Genomic DNA, 16,606 nt, shown 5'->3' on the forward strand with positions numbered 1-16,606 from the left:
AGGTTTGCCAGTGGCTTGTCTAGAATGCTGTGTTGTTGAAGTTACATGGTACGTGGTATTTTGCACTGTTCTCTTTCAGTTGGTAACACCCATGTGCATTTTCCTATGTCTTTGCACAGCTTGATAGCTCCAGCCTCCTTTTAATGCTGAAGAATATCACATTCTTTGGACGCAGCAGAGTTTTTTTTTTTTATTCGATATAATTTATTTACATTTCAAATGATTTCCCCTTTTCTAGCCTCCCACTCCCCGAAAGTCCCGTAAGCCCCCTTCTCTTCCCCTGTCCTCCCACCCACCCCTTCCCACTTCCCCGTTCTGGTTTTGCCGAATACTGCTTCACTGAGTCTTTCCAGAACCAGGGGCCACTCCTCCTTTCTTCTTGTACCTCATTTGATGTGTGGATTATGTTTTGGGTATTCCAGTTTTCTAGGTTAATATCCACTTATTAGTGAGTGCATACCATGATTCACCTTTTGAGTCAGGGTTACCTCACTTAGTATGATGTTCTCTAGCTCCATCCATTTGCCTAAGAATTTCATGAATTCATTGTTTCTAATGGCTGAATAGTACTCCATTGTGTAGATATACCACATTTTTTGCATCCACTCTTCTGTTGAGGGATACCTGGGTTCTTTCCAGCATCTGGCAATTATAAATAGGGCTGCTATGAACATAGTAGAGCATGTATCCTTATTACATGGTGGGGAATCCTCTGGGTATATGCCCAGGAGTGGTATAGCAGGATCTTCTGGAAGTGAGGTGCCCAGTTTTTGGAGGAACCGCCAGATTGATTTCCAGAGTGGTTGTACCAATTTGCAACCCCACCAGCAGTGGAGGAGAGTTCCTCTTTCTCCACACCCTCTCCAACACCTGCTGTCTCCTGAATTTTTAATCTTAGCCATTCTGACTGGTGTAAGATGAAATCTCAGGGTTGTTTTGATTTGCATTTCCCTAATGACTAATGAAGTTGAGCATTTTTTAAGATGCTTCTCTGCCATCCGAAGTTCTTCAGGTGAGAATTCTTTGTTTAACTCTGTACCCCATTTTTTAATAGGGTTGTTCGGTTTTCTGGAGTCTAACTTCTTGAGTTCTTTATATATATTGGATATTAGCCTTCTATCTGATGTAGGATTGGTGAAGATCTTTTCCCAATTTGTTGGTTGCCGATTTGTGGACGCAGCAGAGTTTACAGTCACCCACTGAAGAGTATCTTGGTTTCTTCCTTCTGTTTTTGGATAATTATGAGTCAACCTGGTGTAACTATTTATGTATTTATTGTGTAAAACTAAAGTTTTTAGCTCCTTTGGCTAAAAACTAAGCAGTGAAATATATTGCATCTTATAAAAGCATGTGTAGTACAGTAAGAAAGCAGGCTTCCAGGGCAGTGTTTTGTATTCCCACTAGCAACGAGTAAGAGTTCCTGTTCATTTGCTTACTGGTATTTAATGGTGCTGACAATGTTTTGGGGCTTGGCCAGTTTTACAGTCATGTGGTGACGTGCTGTGGTTTGTAGCCTGGTGACAGTGTGATGCACACCTTTGCCTGCACGCTTATTTGTCTTCTGTACAGTTTTTATGGGGAAGTCTTTGATCCATTTTAAGATCTGACTGTTTTTGTTGACTTGTAAGTCTACATTGAATACTTTTCCCTTCAGTTCTCTTGATGGTGTCTGTTGGAGAATGTTCGTGACTCGAGCCTATGGGTTCTTTTCCTCTGCACGCTGTACCTTTATGCAGCGTCTCCCCCGCCCTACAGATTCCATGTACGTCCTTGGCTGTCTTCTAGGAGTCTCAGGAGTTCCTCCTTTGTTTTGAATGTGACTGTCCAGGGATAGTGCTGTCTGTTGAAAAGATTCTTTTCTCTCCATTGTAAGGCGGGCTTGTTTCTGAACACCTAGTTTTATTCTTCTGATTTTTTTTTTATTATTGTTGCCAATAACTGTCTTGATACCTTTTAACACTTTTCAAATAAAACTCTACGTATGGAAAGTTTGACTTTTCAAATTGTGTGTTGTTCTGTAATAGAATAATTCTTACTGTCATTCTAAGAGTTATGGTGAGAGACAAGTGAGGACGTTTATTCTAAGCTGTAGGTTAGACTGTGAAGGATAAAACTACTTTTTTTTGGGTGTTGTCCTCACTATGTAGCGCTGGCTGTCCTGGAACTCATTTTGTAGACCAGGCTGGCCTCAAACTCACAGAGATCTATCAGCATTTGCCTTTCATGTGCTGGGATTAAAGGCATGAGCCACTGTATACAACTGGCTAAATTCTTGGTCATGAAGATAAACTAATTAAAACTGGTAAAGGACCAGTCTTTTCAGGAACAGTGTGTTAAAGAAACCAACAGTGCCAGCCAAGGTCCTGTTTCCATTATAAGCCCTTTCTTATGAGGAGATGGAGAAATGACTACATGGAAAGGCCACAGCCGAGACTAGGGCTTGTTAGTTGTCAGGCTTCGGGGCCTACCCTGACCTTCTGTCTTCTGAGCATGTGACAGCCAAGCTCACGCTATCACAGCTTTTCATGTCACAGAATTACATGTGATTTAAGGAGGCTGTTAGGATCCGGTTTTCCCATTTCAGTGCTGTGAGGCAGCCGGGCAGGTCCAGGCACTTCTTGCTTGAACTTGATGGCCTGAGTTTACTCTCTGGAAGTCCTGTAACAAGTTCAAGGAATGAACTGAGCTGTCCTCTGACCTCCACGCGCATGCTCATATGTACCCCACTTCCACTTTCTCTGTCTCACCCCCTCCCCACACACAGACAGACAGACGGATGAGAGACAGGGAGAGGTGTAAATGTAAAATACTTCAGGAATTTAAAAACACCATGTTAGAATGATGTTCTAGATATATTGGGTTAAATAAAATATGTCACTAAAAGTAATTTCACCAGTTACTTGTTATTCTTTAATATGACAGCTGAAAAATGCAAATTTGCAGATGGCATTAGTTTCTGTTGAGACCATCATTTAGTTATCATATGATTATGGCCTGGATTAGGGTGCCGCTTACTAAAAGAAAGTAAGGAGAAGTTTCTAAGGGATTCTGCAATATCCATATACATTGCAAACAGTCCCTTTTACAAGGTGGTGTGCTTCTGTTATAGCTTTGTAACAACAGCAACAGCAACAACAACACCAACAACAACAATATAATAAGCTTTTGAAGGCAAGGGCAGTATTACTTTGTTTTCGTTTGTGTATCTTTACCTTGGCTAGAGTCATAGGGAGCCGAGTGAGCAAACCCTAACGATAAGATGGAAAGCACTTCATAAAACCGTGGGGGTTTAGGATATAAATCAGTGGGATTTTTTGTTTGTTTGTTTTTTGATTTTCAACACAGGGTTTCTCTGTATAGCCCTGGCCGTCTTGGAACTCACTCTGTAGATGGCCTCAAAGTCAGATTCACCTGCCTCTTTCTCCTGAGTGCTGGGATTGAAGGCTGGGGCTGCCACCGCCGGGCTGGCTCCATCAATGAGTTCTTACGACCCATGATTTATTATCGCAGTAGCACTAGCTAGCCATGTTAGTCATGTTCTTAAAATGTAGAAGGTAAGGGAACTTAGTATCCAGCCTCGGATAGCCATTATATCTTCATTTAATTCTGATGGCAGTCTCAGAGGATGTCATCCTGCACCAATTTTAGGTTTGGAAGTTTGTTAACAATAGGAATGTGCTTAACTTTAGAGCTATAACTTTTCAGAATACTTATCAATTATTTTATGTGATTTGAAATTAATTCTATATTTTGGTTGAGATAAAATGGATGAAAAATAATCATTGAAATTAAATGTGCATGATAAATCCTGATATATATTGTATGTTCAATGAAAGAAGAAATGTAGAATTTTTGAGGCATAACCAAGAAAGAAATAAAGGCATTTTTTCCTCCAGTCATGGTTTTTGGATATGTTTATTTTGTTTTCGATTTTTTTGGGGGGGGGTTATTTTTTTGGAGACCTTGTGTCACCGTGTTGCCCTCTGGTACCCTGGAACTCACTGTGTAGACCAGGCTGGCCTCCTGCTCACTGAGGTCTGCCTGCCTCAGCTCTCCTTTCTGTTGGAGTCAAAGGCGTGCACTACCAAACTCAACTTGCTTATATATTTTATACCTCTAGAAATTGAATTCAAGTTCATGGAGGAAAAAAAGATTATAACATTTTAAAATATTTTTTGTCTTTCAGATAAAATCAAAGACAAAATTAAAGAGAAGGACAAAGAAAAAGAGAGAGAGAGAAAGAAGCATAAAGTAATGAGTGAGATCAAGAAAGAAAACGGAGATGTCAAGATTTTACTGAAAAGTAAGTTACAGTCAGTGAACGTTTTTCTACATTGTATACTATTCAGTATACTTACTAGCCCAGCTGTTAAAAAAATTTTATTTGATTCCGATTTTTGCTAAGAATAGGAATGCTGTAAAAGTGAAGAGTAAATCAGTGTTAGGGAATTGTAATCTGCATGGTGACATGCTTTGGTATATGTATTTAAGGAATTATTAAGACTTTCATGGTTAAGCGTCAAAAACATACATTTTAAAATAATAAGTTATTAAAATTTAATAACTTGTTATTAAAAAACAAGTTATATAATTTGGTGTGTTCATTATTAGTCTTTAACCATATTTATATAATTGGAAACAAAAGGCTAAAGTAATTTTGGCATGGTAGGGATGGTGACGTCCCTCCTTCCAGATTCCGCAGCATAGCCATTCACCATAGAGCAGGACTGTGAGGTAACACTAAATCTGAGCCAAACTGGAAGGGGCGCCCTTTTATTCTGTTTCTTGCTTGTTTAAGAGTATCCTTTTGGGCTGGAGAGATGGCTTATCGGTTAAGAGCACTGATTGCTCTTCTGAAGTTCCTGAGTTCAAATCCCAGCAACCACATGATGGCTCACAACCAACTGTAATGGGATGTGACGCCCTCTTCTGGTGTGTCTGAAGATAGCTACAGTGTACTTACATATAAAGAAAGCAGATGTCCTGAGTTCAGTTCCCAGCAACCACATTGATGGCTCACAGCAACAGTGTACTCATATACATAAAATAAATAATAAATCTTAAAAAAAAGAAAAAGAAAAAAAAAGAGTATCCTTTCTAGTTTAAAAAATTCCCCAAACATCTTCTTTGTTTCTTATTTCTCTGTTAAACTGTATTCTGTTACTGTTTGTACATGGGAAAGAGTAGGAAGAATTTTGGTGTAGTATGTTGGGCAGTAACATCATAAATCATATAAAAATAATTTATGTTACAATAGAAATAAAAACAATCTCAAATTCACTTAGGAATGACTGAACCCATGGTGTCCTCACGAGGCAGCTGGGAAGACATTGGCTAGTCTGTTAAATTAGTCTCAACAGTGGCAATCAACCCTTTGACGTGGATTTATTTCAGAGTAAAGTTGGAGGTGGATAACATTTATATTCAGGGGAAAAAACCTGCAATAGAGGATATGAAACACAACTAGTTTATGTCACTTATGGTAAATGTGGACTCTTCATTTTCATTTCATCCTTTATCACATTTATAAATATTTTTTGTTTATTTACATAATAAACTTTTCTACAAGTCAGAATTTTACATTCAGAGATTTATTTATTTTAGTATGTGTGCCTTCAGAAATCAGAAGAGGGTGTCAGATTATTTACTGTGGGTGCTGGGAACTGAACCTAGGTCCTTTGTAAGAGCAACAAATGTTCTGAACCACTGAGCCAATTCCGCATACCTAGAATTTTCTTTTCTATAATGTTCTTTACACCTTAAAAGAAATATATCGGGCTGGAGAGATGGCTCAGCAGTTAAGAGAACTGACTTTCTTCCAGAGGTCCTGAGTTCAATTCCCAGCAACCACATGGCGGCTCACAACCATCTGTAATGGGATCTGAGGCCCTCTTCTGGTGTGCCAGAAGACAGCTACTGTGTACTCATATAAATAAAAATTAAATCTTTAAAACATTAAAAAAAAAAGAAATATATCATGAATTAGGTGATTCTTGGTTGATGTTCTCAATCCTTTTGTTTCTTTTGCCCCTGTGATCTTGTAACTTTTATTTTTAAACTTTTATTTATTAATTTAAGTTTTTTTCCTTTTTTCCTTTTTTAAATTGAGACAGGCTCTCCATATGTAGTTTCTGCTGGTCTACAAATCATGTAGACCGCCCTCCCTCCTCTGCCTCTGGAGTGCTAGGACATGTGCCTCCATCTCTGGCTGCTGTTCTCATTGTTCAATTTCTCAAAAAGAAATTGTCTTAATTTATTCTGTTTGTATGAACGTTTCAGTTTCATTCATGTGTGTGTGCCATGGCTCTGCCTAGCTCGAGTAGAGATCAGAAGAAAGTGTGTGATCCCCTGTAACTGGAGTTCCAGGAGGCTGTGAGCCACCATGTGGGTTCTGGGAACTGAACTCAGGACTTCTGAACTCAGGTGTGCACCATCACGCCCTGGGTGTGCAGTGCAGACACTGACGCCGCCAGCAGGTGTGCCCTCTGCCTTCGCTGTGCTTCAGGCTGGACTCCAAGTCTCCGAGGCAGGACTGGAGAAGGCAGCTCAGCTGGGATGCTCCCTCCACTGTTTACTCAGCTGACCCTGCTGCCTTAGTCTGCTCATTGTCTTGTTGCTGTTGTTGTCCGTCTTTCCTTCCTTCCTTCCTTCCTTCCTTCCTTCCTTCCTTCCTTCCTTCCTTCCTTCCTTCCTTCCTTCCTCCCTCTTTCTTTTGTTCCTTCCTTCTTTTGTTCCTTCCTTCTCTCTCTCTCTCTCTCTCTCTCTCTCTCTCTCTCTCTCTCTCTCTCTGGTTTTTCGAGACAGGGTTTCTCTGTGTAGCCCTGGCTGTCCTGGAACTCACTCTGTAGACCAGGCTGGCCTCGAACTCAGAGATCTGCCTGCCTCTGCCTCCCGAGTGCTGGGATTAAAGCATGTGCCACCACCCCAGCATCTTGTTCTTTATTTATATGTGCAGCGACACATACTTATTAGAGAAACAGTCTGCGGCCTCACGATACTTAAGCTCGTATGTTCTTCACCGATACCTAGATTCCTAGAGACTGTATACATGAAAATATCCTACTGAATTAAAAGTTTTCTAGAAATATACAATATTTTCCTTAACTTTGAAGTAGATAGAAAAATTAGACATTTTGAAATGTGTAAGATGCAGGCGGTGGTGGCTCACGCCTGTAATCCCAGCACTCTGGGAGGCAGAGGTAGGCAGATCTCTGAGTTTGAGGCCAGCCTGGTCTACAGAGTGAGTTCCAGGACAGCCAGGGCTACACAGAGAAACCCTGTCTCGAAAAAAAAAGCCAAATCCAAAAAAAACCAAAAAAAAAAAAAAAAAAAAAAAAAAGAGAAGAAATGTGTGTAAGGGTGAAACTAATGATGAAGATGGAGAGTGAGGTAGGCTTAGACGTTAATTTGTAACCTTTAGATGACAGGGCATTTGAAGGAAACATTACTATAGTGGAGGTAAGTGATGATTGTTACTGCTTTGTGCTGCTGTGAAGATTATAGAAGTAAAAATGAGGAGTGTCACATTCACTCAGGAGGAGAAATGAATCTTCCATTTAAAAGAATAATTTTGGGATTAAAAAGCAACAAAGTCAAAACTATCCTTCCTCTTCAGTATGTAGTATACAGGTAATTATACAAGTAAAACCATGATTCATTTGGGAAAGTGACCATGCCTTTGCCAGTACCTTGTTTTGGCTTTTATTATCCAGCAAAACCAATCTGTTGAGCACTGTGTGGCCTTGGCCAGGGAGTGGAGTCATTTGTTGCTGTTGTGGAGCAGGAAACTGCTCCACTTACTAGGCGACACTCCTAGTACTCAGTGTGCAGAGAGGTTTTTTTTTAGCATCCGTCTTTTCTTCTCTCTTTATAGGTTTCTTCTACAATGTTACAAGTTGTAACATACAGACATTTGAAAATAGAAATCTTGCTAATACCTGAATCTCATTTCCTTTGAGTTTTCCTTAAAACTTTTATTGAGCAGGGTTTAGAGAGATGGTTCAGTAGATAGCAGCACTTGCTGCTCTTTTAGAGGATTCTAATACAGTTTCCAGCGTGACAGCTCACAACCAGCTGTACCGCAGGCCCAGGGGATCCAGTGCCTTATTCTGACTTCCCTGGCCACCAGGCATGTGTGCATGCACATACATAAATGCTGGCCAAACACTCATTCATATATATCAAATCAATAAATCTTAAAAAGTAGGCATGTGTGTGTGTGTGTGTGTGTGTGTGTGTGTGTGTGTGTTGAACCTGAGCATGGTGGCAAGCTAGCATGGACAAGATAGTTCTAAGGTATCCTGGGGTACATAGCAAGACCCTGATTTAAAAAAGAAAGAAAACATGTAAAAAATTGTATTAAGTTTTATGTGACTCCACATGTATATGTGTGTATATTATATATAATTACATGTGGGAATGCATGTGAGAAGATTTTATTGTCTTACAGAACAGGTTACTTGTTCTTAGTAGTTTAAAGGAACAACTGCATTACAAACACTTCAGTGGTCTTATCCTTTTCTATCAAAGTCCATCAACTATTTTTGCATGTGTGGGTATGTTCCCGCCACCTTACACACTTCATTAAGTTGTTGTAGAAAATATTTATTGTCAATCCAGGGCTGGTACCCAAACTTTGATCATTTAGTTCCTGGATAAAATACACACACACACACACACACACACACACACACACACACACACACACACGACCTTTATATTCATTTTCTTTTTTTTCTTTCTTTTTTTTTAATTAATTAATTAATTTATTTATTTTTTTGGTTTTTCAAGATAGGGTTTCTCTGTGTAGCACTGGCTGTTCTGGAACTCACTCTGTAGACCAAGCTGTCCTTGAACTCAGAATCCACCTGCATCTGCCTCCCAAGTGCTGGGATTAAAGGCGTGCGCCACCACCGCCTGGCTTGACCTTTATATTCATAATAAGCCTTTATTAACACTAAGGCTGGGCAGATATCTACTCTCTATGCTATTAAAATCTATTTCCTATTGATAACCCCGAGTTATTACTTATGTTCTCTCTGGGCTGCTCGTAACTCCAGTTGGCCAGCCCTCCTAGCCATGCTTTCTTGACTCCTACCCCATGGTGTCTTTCTCTGTTTTCTACCTTCTCCTTTCTCTTCAGGTCTCCTTTGACCCCAAGCCCAGGAACACTAAGCCCCATCTATCTCAGTTCTGCACAGCTATAGGCTTAGGCATCCTTATTCACCTTATTCAGAAATAACTCGGGGGTAAGGTCACATGTGTCACTTAGGTGTATCTGTGGACATGGGGTAGCCAGGCCTTGGGGCCCACACTTAGCATTACAATACATAGCAAAAGACCAAATCTCAACATTAAGTTACAAGAAAAATTACATTTTGATTTTAGTATTTTTAAATTTTATCACATGTCAAAGATGTTTTCCCCATGAGTGAGCATATTAGGTTAAAAGCAGGTTCTAGGTTTTTGGTAGATACCAGTATGTAGCCATGGATGACCTCGAATTTCCAGATCCTTCTGCCTCTACCTCGTGAGGTCAGGGGCTAGCAAGGTACAAAGCTGGTTTTAAATAGTGCTGGAAATTGATTGGGATGCTTCTCTTATTTGAGACAGATATTGCAACCAATTCCCTAGTTTTTGTTTTTTTGATAATTATCTGATCTGATGTTTTGGAAGTACATACTTCAGTAGAATACATTGAACTAATTAGAGCAATAGTTCTCCACTTTCCTCATGCTGTGGAGAGTGCTCACCCCATTCTTCACATTGCGGTGACCTCCAACCATGAAATTATTTTGTTGCTACTTGATAACTTATTTTTGCTACTATTATGAATCATAATGATATGCAGAAACATCTGAGATGCAGGACATCTGATATTAGATCCCCAAAGGAGTTGAGAACTATTAATTTAGACTCTTCAGAGAATGAACATTACTTCCTAGGACTCTATAGACTTACCCTTTGCAGTAGAAGTGTTAGTTTTGTTCTTCGTTGCATAGTTACGAATTCATCCACAGAACTGGTGAGATGGCTCACAAGGTAAAACTACATGACTTGAGAGAGAGAGAGAGAGAGAGAGAGAGAGAGAGAGAGAGAGAGAAAGAGAAAGAGAGAGAGAGAGAGACCATGTCTCAAATTCTTTTGCTGTGTGTGTGTACATGCAAGCTCTGGCTGTCCTTGAACTCAGAGATCTACCTGCCTCTGTACCCCAAGTGATGGGAGTAAAAGCGTAACTGCTACGCCTGGCTGATTACCTACATGGAAGGAGAGAGCCTGACCTACTCTTGAAGGTTGTTTTCAGAGTGGCAGTGCACATTAGCAGGGCTATCTTCAGCTGGATACTGGGTTTGAGGCTCATCTCAAAAACCGTCCTCCCCACCCCCTTTAAAAAGGCAGGTTGGGATAATTTTATTTATGGAAAGTTATGGGAATCGAGTAACAAAGCTGAGCGTGATGGCTCAGGCCTGGGACCTCAGCATCATGGCCCTAGAGGCTGAGTCAGAGGGATTATCATGAGTTCAAGCTCATCTTGTTTTAAAAATCAAAACAGCAAAACTCTCCTGAAGGCAAGAGGCAAGTCAGGGTTAAGAGCACTGCTGCTCTTCCAGAGGACCTGGCTCCATTCCCAGCACCCTTGTGGAGGCTCACAACTATCTGTGACTCCCTTTTCTGGTCTCCAAGGCATGCATGTGGTACACAGACATACAAGCAGGTGAAATAGCAGTATTCAACCAAACAGTCCCCATCCCCCTACCCAAGCTCCAACAAAAACAAAGGGACAGAAGAGAAAGTTTTTTCTGAACTGTTACTTTATTGTCCTTTTCATATTTATCTCAGGAAACAGCAGTTTCTTGCAATATACATAATATTTTCATAGTCCGCTTATTTCTACATAAGAAAAATAGAAAAATATTCATTATTGTGTGTTTATATAAACGATGTATATGCCTGTATGTACACAGAGGTTCTCTTAAGTAGCCTGTGTAGGTTAGATGAGTCTTTTATTCCTGGATTTTCTGGGTTTTGGACCCCGTCTGTTTCCTTTGTTCACAGAACCTCGTTAGTATATAACCTCATAATGTCCTTCCGTTCTCACGCCTTCTCCTTTCTCCGTGTCTTTACCTAGCACCTGGGCTTCACTGGAGTTTAGTGTGTGAGGAGGGATTGCGATGTGGTCCCCTGCTGTAGGGTGCCCGCTGCTCTTACCTTGGCCTGCTGTCCTGTGTCTGACTCAGGGCAGTGCACGTGCAGCTTCCTGAGGAGTGTGCAGGGACTGATGTGCTGCGCATTGTTGACACTGGGGTTAGCGTGTACACACTTCTGACTGCCTGGCTTCTTTTTTAGTCTCCTTGGCATCGTGATCTTGTTTAAAACCTCAGATAAAGTAAACTTCAAGATCAGTCAGTGAACTACCTGAAGGCTACTGCTCATGTTTACTTCTGACTTTCTGCTCTGCACAGTCTGAAGATTACCCTTTCCAAGACTGACTGACTCACCACTCAAGGGAGCTTTCGGCATCTGCTGTCTTAGCAGCAGTCCAGAGCCTGCTGTGTGTGTGTGTGTGTGTGTGTAAAGGCAGAGAATGGGTGAGAGGGAAGAAAAGATAAAGTAGAGTTTGAATAGAAAACAAATTCTCAGAATTTGAATTTTCATAATCATCACAAGTAAACTTCTATATTATAGAACAGTTCTTAAAAGCATGTTTCTTTTTTAATTAAAATATGGAATTTCAAAAAAAATTTTTCCCAACAGGTGGGAAGGAGAAACCAAAAACAAATATAGAAGACTTACAAATTAAAAAAGTAAAGAAGAAAAAGAAAAAGAAACACAAAGAGAATGAAAAACGGAAGCGTCCGAAAATGTATAGCAAATCTATTCAGACCATCTGTTCAGGATTGCTGTCTGCTGAAGATCAAGACGCCAAAGGCATCTTAAGTGATAACGTAAAGGATTGCATTGGGAAAAATTTGGATACCAAAAACTGTGGTTCAAACGTTCCTGACAACAGTGACTTTCCATTCGTGTCCTTAAAGGAGCCTCGCGTTCAGAATCACCTTAGAAGGCTGGACACTTTGGAGTTCAGGCAGCTCCTCCACATCGAGCACCAACCTAACGGAGGTGCGTCTGTCATCCACGCCTACAGTAACGAACTCTCCTGCCTGTCTCCCGTGGAGATGCAGAGATTTGCAGAAGAATTTGTGGGCTTAGTGTTCAGTGAAAATGAAAGCTCTGCAGCTTTCTATGTAATGGGTATTGTTCATGGGGCAGCTACTTACTTACCTGACTTTTTAGACTACTTTTCATATAATTTTCCCAATTCACCAGTGAAAATGGAGATACTGGGAAAGAAAGATATAGAAACAACGACTATGTCCAATTTTCATGCTCAGGTAAGAAGCTTTTAGTTTTGTTTTAAAATAGCTTTTAATTGTACCTTTTGGATAGACTTGTGTTTTTCCTCTTCATTTTACTGTAGGATGAGGTAAAATGAAAGAGTCCAGTGAAACTGCTTGAGAGTAACTTCTTGGTGTGAATTTACAAGTTTCAATTTCAATTTCTCCTTTTTAAAAGCAATTATCTTATTATTTTTATGTGCATTGGCATTTTGCCTACATGTATATCTGTGTGAAGGTGTCAGAGGTGGAGTTTCAGACAGTGGTGAAGATTCCTGGGTGCTAGGAATTGAACTCAGGTCCTCTGGAAGAGCAGCCAGTGCTCTTCACCGCTGAGTCATCGCTCCAGCCTTCAATTTCGTTTTTTATTCTACTTAAAAATCAGTTTATGAAATACTTAAGATTCTGTCCTCCCACCCCCTTTCAGACAAGGATTTCACTTGAATTAAGTGAAATTAATTTAACGCGGTATTTTCCATTTCATAGTTGCTTTCAAATCTATTAATCAACCAGGTATAGTAGCACACACCTTTGATCCCAGCACTTGGGAGGCAGAGGCAGGTGGATCTCTGTGAGTTTGAGGACAGCCTGAGCTATGTAGAAGAGACCTTGTCTCAACAAAACAAAAGAAACAAAAGCCCTCACCCCTAAACCAGTGAATCACCTACAGTCATCCTCTCTGCAGATGCCCTGTAAATGCTTAGCACTGGTTCCATCAAATAAGCAGGTTCTAAATACGTGCTGGTTGGTAAAAAAAATATGGTAATATAATCATTGCTTAGTATGTAATTATGTGAAAATATTAGCGCATATTTGCCTTAGTTACTTTCTACTGCTGTGAAGAGACACCACCACCAAGGCGACATATAAAGAATATTTAATTGTAGGCTTGCTTACAATTATTTATTTATTTATTTTAGATATTTTCTTTATTTACATTTCAAATGTTATCCCCTTACCTGGTTTCCCTTCTGAAAACACCCTAGCCCAGCCCCTCTCCCCCTGCTCACTAACCCACCCACTCCCGCTTCCCTGCCCTGTCATTCCCCTACACTGGGCATCGAGCCTTCCCAGGACCAAGGGCCTCTCCTGCCTTTGATGCCCAGCAAGGCCATCCTCTGCTACATATGTATCTGGAGCCACGGGTCCCTCCATGTGCACTCTTTGGTTGGTGGTTTAGTCCCTGGGAGCTCTGGGGGTACTGGTTGGTTCATATTGTTGTTCCTCCTATGGGGCTGCAAACTCCTTCAGCTCCTTCAGTCCTTTCTCTAGCTCCTCCATTGGGGACCTTGTACTCAGTCCAATGGTATTTGTCAGGTACTGACAGAGCCTCTCAGGAGACAGCTCTATCAGGCTCCTGTTGCGGCAGGCAGGCATGGTCTTAGAGCAGTAGCTGATAGTGTATGTCAGTCCACAAGCAGGACACAGGCTGGGCCTGGCTTGAGCCCTTGAGATCTCTCAGGGACACACCTTCTCCAACAAGGTCATACTTCTCAGTCCTTCCAAAACAGCTTACCGACTGGGAGACATTCAGATATGGACCTGAGAGAGGGAGCCATTTTCATTTAAACTGCCACAATATTTTAAGCTAATTTCTATTTCCTAATCTTTTCTACAGAATATTATTTTAGAAACCAGAGACAAAGTTGAGTTTTCACCTTTTAAAAGTTTATGTAGAGCTTATCTAAAGCCAGCCTTGTAAGGGTATCAGATGCTCTGGGACTGGAGATGCAGACTGCTGTGGGGCTGCCATGTGGGCGCACGTGGGTGCTGGGAAATGACTCCAGAGCCTCTGGACGAGCAGCCAGTGCGCTCAAGCCCTGAGCCATCTCTCCAGTCCTGAGTTAGTTTGTAAATGTTTTCTGGCAGATGGTGACTGATTATGTTCTAGTTTACGGGAAGATACAGTAATGTCTCAGATCCCGGTGAGCTCTTCTCCTAATCTTTTTCTACTAACATGAGATTAGCTGACAGACACTAAAGAGAAGTAGTTTATTTTAGGGTTGTGAGCACTGATAGGAATAGAACAAAATCTAATCCCCATCTCCTTTTCTCCTTGCTCTGATTTATTCCTTCAGTTGATGTTCAAGATACATTTTCTACATTAAATATACTATACGTTCAAGATATAGTTTCTACCCCCAGTTCCTGTAGCATGTTTGGTGTGTATTCTGCAGCATATAGTAGCATAGAAAATAGGACAATATTTAAATTTTAACGTATGTGTATGAGGGTTATTCCCTAATGTAGCATATTTGAGAATTGAAATTGAAATATTTTTAGAATGATAAGGCAGCAATAGAACATCCATTACTAGCCAACCCATTTATCTTATTTCATATTCTCTTATTAAGAGTTTAGGAAAAATCAAAACTGAGAAGTCAAATCAAACAAAATAAATGTAGCTAACTGAGGCTGCCGTCTTTAGAATGGGAGTGGCCTCTGGCCTGTCCTTAAGCACCGGGTTAATGAGGCTGGAGTCCGAAAGATCGCACAGGAGGGAGAAAGTGAGTGCTTTCCTATGTCAGTTCTATTTCTAGTCTCTTGTTCTTCCAGAAAGAGCCGCTCTGTTTTTGTTGTTTTTTTTTCTGAAATAGGAACTCAGGAAACACGGGGGTAGCCTACCTAGTCTCTCACATAGCTAAGGCTGGAGTTAAATTCCTGGATTCCTTGCCCTACCTCCTGATTGCTGGAGTTACACGTGCTTAGCACACCTATTTTTTTCTTTTTTTGTTTTTCTTTTTTTATTCTATATATTCTTCATTTACATTTCAAGTGATTTTTCCCTTTCCTGCATCCCCCCTCCCTGAAATTGCCATAAGCCCTTTTCCCTCTCCCTGCTCCCCCATCCACCCCTTCCCACTTACCTGTCCTGGTATTCCCCTACACTGCTGCACTAAGCCTTTCCAGGACCAGGGGCCACTCCTTCCTTCTTGGGCATCATTTGATATGTGCATTGTGTCTTGGGTATTCCAAGCTTCTAGACTAATATCCATTTATCAGTGAGTTTATACCATGGGTGTTCTTTTGAGACTGGGTTACCTTTTGAGACTGGTTACTTAGGATGATGTTCTCCAGTTCCATCCATTTGTCTTAAGAATTTCATGAATTCATTGTTTCTAATGGCTCCATTACACAATGTACTCCATTGTGTATATATACCACATTTTCTGTATCCATTCTTCTGTTGAGGGACATCTGGATTCTTTCCAGCTTCTGGCTATTATAAATAGGGCTGCTATGAACATAGTGGAGCATGTGTCCTTATTACAGGCTGGGGAATCCTCTGGGTATATGCCCAGGAGTGGTATAGCGGGGTCCTCCGGAAGTATCATGCCCAGTTTTCTGAGGAAACACCAGACTGATTTCCAGAGTGGTTGTACCAGCTTGCAATTCCAACAGCAGTAGAGGAGTGTTCCTCTTTTTCCACATCCTCACCAACACCTGCTGTCTCCTGAGTTTTTAATCTTAGCCATTCTGACTGGTATGAGGTGAAATCTCAGGGTTGTTTTGATTTGCATTTCCCTGATGACTAAGGATGTTGAACACTTCTTTAGATGCTTCTCAGCCATTCGATATTCCTCAGGTGAAAATTCTTTGTTTAGCTCTGTACCCCATTTTTAAGGGGGATATTTGGCTCTGTGGAGTCTGCCTTCTTGAATTCTTTGTATATCTTGGATATAAGCCCTCTGTCGGAAGTATAGCACACCTGTTTTTAAAAGCTGTGTTTCTTAACCTCATCCCTTCCAGGAATTGATTCCTCTTTCCATAACTCTTACTGAAGGATAGAGTGTACATAGAAAAGTACGCACCTTAGAGATGACTGTTCAGGACGTGGACAGACCCATTCAGTTAAACTGAAAGTGGCCAGAGGGCTTCTCCATCCAGTCTTTAGCACTACTCTGCTAACAGCAGAGCCCCAACACATAAAAATGTACAGTTTTACAGAACTGTGATTTCATGTGTGTGTGTGTGTGTGTGTGTGTGTAGAGTGTGTCTATGTGTACTGTGTGTGTGAAAGAGCCCATGGAGGTCAGAAGAGGGTGTTTGCTCCCTCGAGCTAATGCACATGGCTGTGAGCTGCAGTGTGGGTGCTGCAACTTGAACCCTCTGAAAGAGCAGTGAATGCTCATGAGCATCAAGCCATTTTCTACCCCTCACATAAACGTCCAGGTAACCATTATACTGAATTAAAACAAACATTTTTTCGT

At 40.9% G+C, this 16,606-nt stretch overlaps 1 protein-coding gene across 1 annotated transcript in view; it reads left to right on the plus strand.

Annotated features, from left to right (window-relative positions):
* Rsbn1l (round spermatid basic protein 1 like) overlaps positions 1-16,606 on the plus strand; it is a 58,071-nt gene that overhangs the window by 16,703 nt on the left and 24,762 nt on the right. The window contains exons 2-3 of the mRNA XM_052173101.1: positions 4,187-4,303; positions 11,755-12,392. Of these exons, the coding sequence (XP_052029061.1) occupies positions 4,187-4,303; positions 11,755-12,392 (755 nt within the window). The remainder of the gene's footprint in view (positions 1-4,186; positions 4,304-11,754; positions 12,393-16,606) is intronic.

The sequence above is a fragment of the Apodemus sylvaticus genome, chromosome 2 (genome assembly GCF_947179515.1).
Source record: "Apodemus sylvaticus chromosome 2, mApoSyl1.1, whole genome shotgun sequence".
Classification (NCBI taxonomy): domain Eukaryota; kingdom Metazoa; phylum Chordata; class Mammalia; order Rodentia; family Muridae; genus Apodemus; species Apodemus sylvaticus.